Source organism: Medicago sativa, chromosome 4 (genome assembly GCF_051527215.1).
Source record: "Medicago sativa cultivar Bolivia chromosome 4, Bolivia_mono, whole genome shotgun sequence".
Classification (NCBI taxonomy): domain Eukaryota; kingdom Viridiplantae; phylum Streptophyta; class Magnoliopsida; order Fabales; family Fabaceae; genus Medicago; species Medicago sativa.
The window spans coordinates 8,504,605-8,508,087 of NC_140752.1; the positions used below are offsets into that span (position 1 = coordinate 8,504,605).

General features: G+C 35.1%; 1 protein-coding gene across 1 annotated transcript; it reads left to right on the forward strand.

Moving 5' to 3' along the window:
* Nucleotides 1–3,255, forward strand: LOC146926022 (protein NRT1/ PTR FAMILY 1.2-like). Its single transcript, XM_085758448.1, has 4 exons — nt 1–243; nt 427–644; nt 1,487–2,034; nt 2,185–3,255. The coding sequence occupies exons 1-4, from the start codon at nt 120–122 to the stop codon at nt 3,092–3,094; spliced, it is 1,800 nt and encodes a 599-aa protein (XP_085614574.1). The 5' UTR covers nt 1–119; the 3' UTR covers nt 3,095–3,255.
* The last annotated feature ends 228 nt before the right edge of the window (nt 3,256–3,483 follow it).

Here is a 3,483-nt window from a genome sequence, read left to right on the forward strand (position 1 = left end):
GATGACTCCATCCATCCATGTTTTTTGCATACATAGATAGATATGTGAATTAAGTTGAACACCAATTTTCTTTTCTGCTTAACTAAATCATCTTTCTTTGTTGCATCAGTGACTCAAAGATGGAGAAAAATGAAATTGAGCTTTCTTCACCTCCTCATACAAAATTGGCTTCCCAAGAAGACACCATTTCACAACCACAATTACACAACAAGGGTGGCTTCATTACCATGCCTTTCATCATAGGTTCATTTCTTTTGCATGTTGAAATTTATTTATTTATATTGATTTAATTTCAATGTAAAGAAACTTTACACTTTTGATCAATCATAAGTCATAACTGCCGGATCACTAAACTCTATTATTAATTCAGTGTTTTATATTTTTGGATATGTTAATGCTAAGTGGTAATTAATGTGTGAATTGCAGCAAATGAATCACTTGCTAGAGTTGCAACATTAGGATTATTGCCAAATATGATACTTTATTTGATGGGGAGTTATAATCTTCATTTATCTAAAGCTACTCATATACTCCTTTTATCTGTTGCAACCACCAATTTCATGCCTCTTATTGGTGCTTTCATTGCTGATTCTCATCTTGGACGGTTCCTTGCTGTTGGTTTAGGTTCCATCATCACTTTCATGGTAAGTAGACTACTTTTCATTTTTTCTATCATTATCATGTGAATGATTAACTTGTGTGGAAGAAGAGATGAATAGGATATGTATTTTGACTCATTTGCTAAAAAGCACCGACACAAACACTAGACATTTTAGAAAATGGAATTGATCAAATGTAACTAACTGTATGTGTCGGTATCGTGTTGGTGTTACATAGCTCATCTGTGCACCAAATGTTTCATTGTGAAGACAAGATTAAAAAATTTAATCGAGGGGAGGGAAAAATTTTCAATGAATCGTTCTTGCTTGGCTCAGCGATTTGAAGGGGCACGGCATCTATCCTCGCTGAATTTTGACTTCTCTCTATTATTGTGAGATTTCGACGGGGGAGGAGATGTGTTTAAGATATATTAAACATGTTGACTTTGATGTAACATGAAAGTTTATAGGTTGTAAAAAGTAATTTGTCCTCCTCCTCTAGTGAAATCTCTCTCCTTGGTGAATCAAATACGGATGATGCATTTAGGTGTAAAGAGCTTAACCAGATACTTATTTAAAATTTGGCAATCTTAAAGAGCTTGTTTAATAACAGGTTATATTAGAACTCTGCGTAAGCTATATATAAGCTATTTTAGTAAGTTATTACTAGGAGCTTATGAAATAAGCTTAAAATAGTTTATGAATACTTCATAAGTTATGTTCTAAACTCGTCCAAGCTCTTACATAAATGCTTACAGCATAAATTAAGCACAAAATAAGCCCTTTCAAGCAACTTAAGATCATCTCCCTTTCCCTCGCTTGAACCAAACACAGTAGCTGATTTTGTATTGAAAAGCAAAACTCAATTTTCTCTCTTTTGGTAACAGGGAATGATACTTTTGTGGCTAACAGCCATGATCCCACAAGCAAGACCTCCTCCTTGCATTCCTGCAACTGAAAAATGCATATCTGCAACAACTTCACAAATGGCAATGCTGATTTCTTCCCTTGCTCTTATGTCCATTGGAAATGGTGGCCTTCAATGCTCCATAGCGTTTGGCGCGGACCAGGTGAATAGAAAAGATAACCCTGATAACCAAAGGGCATTGGAAATATTCTTCAGTTGGTACTATGCTTCCTCGGCTATTTCTGTCATAATTGCATTCACAGGAATAGTATATATCCAAGATCATCTTGGATGGAAACTTGGTTTTGGTGTTCCAGCAGCACTTATGTTCTTTTCCACTTTCTTCTTTTTTCTTGCTTCTCCACTTTATGTAAAGAATAAAACAAATAGCACCTTGTTTACCGGCTTTGTACGAGTGACCGTTGCGGCTTATAAGAACAGGAAAATTCGACTACCACCTAAGAACGCGGCTGGAATGTATCATCATATAAAGGATTCTGAACTTACTGTTCCAACTGATAAAATAAGGTTGAATCACTTGCATATTCACATTAGTATTAGAGTCCCTACATTTAGATAAGTTGATATTCAAATTATTGCCAATTTTTGTTGTCATTTTGTGTTAAAATATCATTATGTATTAATATACTGAATTTGTGGTAATGCTTTGTTTTCTAGGTTTCTGAATAAAGCTTGCTTCATTAGAAGTCCAGAAAAAGACATAACCTCTGATGGATCAGCTTCAGATCCTTGGAGTCTATGCACAATTGATCAAGTAGAAGAATTAAAAGCTATCATTAAAGTTATTCCACTGTGGTCTACAAGCATCTTGATGTCACTTAACATTGGAGGCTCATTTGGATTACTGCAAGCGAAATCGCTGAACAGACACATAACCCAAAACTTCGAAGTTCCGGCTGGTTCACTTAGTGTAATCATGATATTCACAATATTTATATGGATAGCTCTTTATGATCGTGTCGTTATTCCTCTAGCCTCGAAGCTCAGAGGAAAACCGGTTAGGATTAGTGCAAAGACAAGAATGGGACTTGGATTGTTTTTCTCTTTTCTTCACTTGGTAACTGCAGCAATTGTCGAGACTATAAGGCGAAGAAGAGCAATCAATGAAGGATATGGTAATGATCCTCATTCAGTGTTGAACATGTCTGCAATGTGGCTTTTTCCTCAACTTTGCTTGGGTGGAATAGCTGAAGCATTCAATGTTATAGGCCAAAATGAGTTCTACTATACCGAATTTCCCAAGACTATGTCGAGCATCGCTTCATCACTTTTCGGACTAGGAATGGCCGTAGGATACATTATATCTTCTTTTTTATTCAGCATTGTCGAAAGGGTAACCTCGAGAGGTGGAAATGATGGATGGATATCGGATAATATTAACAAGGGCCGATTCGACAAGTACTATTGGCTTATTGCCACAGTGAGTGGTCTTAATATACTGTATTATGTAGTATGTAGTTGGGCTTATGGACCTACTGCTGATGTAGAATCAAAAGTAAGTGAAGATGAGGAAGAATTGCCATTAATTGACTTCAGAAATGAGGGTTCATATGACAAGGATAACTGATACCTTACACTGACAAAGAATAACTGTACTGTAACTGATACCTTACATTGAAGTGATTTTGTAGCTTGCAAATTGCAATGAATGAGAGTTGTAGATCCTATAGCACACTTGTGATCACAGCTTATATATATGTAGGATTAAATACCCTTTTGCTTCCTCTATTTTCACAATTTACAATTTTAGTTCATTTATTTCTAAGTTTGAAAATATATATATATAGTTCCCTAAGTTTTGAATTTCTTCACCACTGAATTTGAGGCTTATGTCTGCTAATGTGTCAAGTTAAATAATAAGTTGAAGTCATATGCTAATGTTGCAATGCATATGTGAAGTATATCTTATTATTTTATTTTTCATAAATTTTCTTTTTGACTTTTCATGTACCAAAA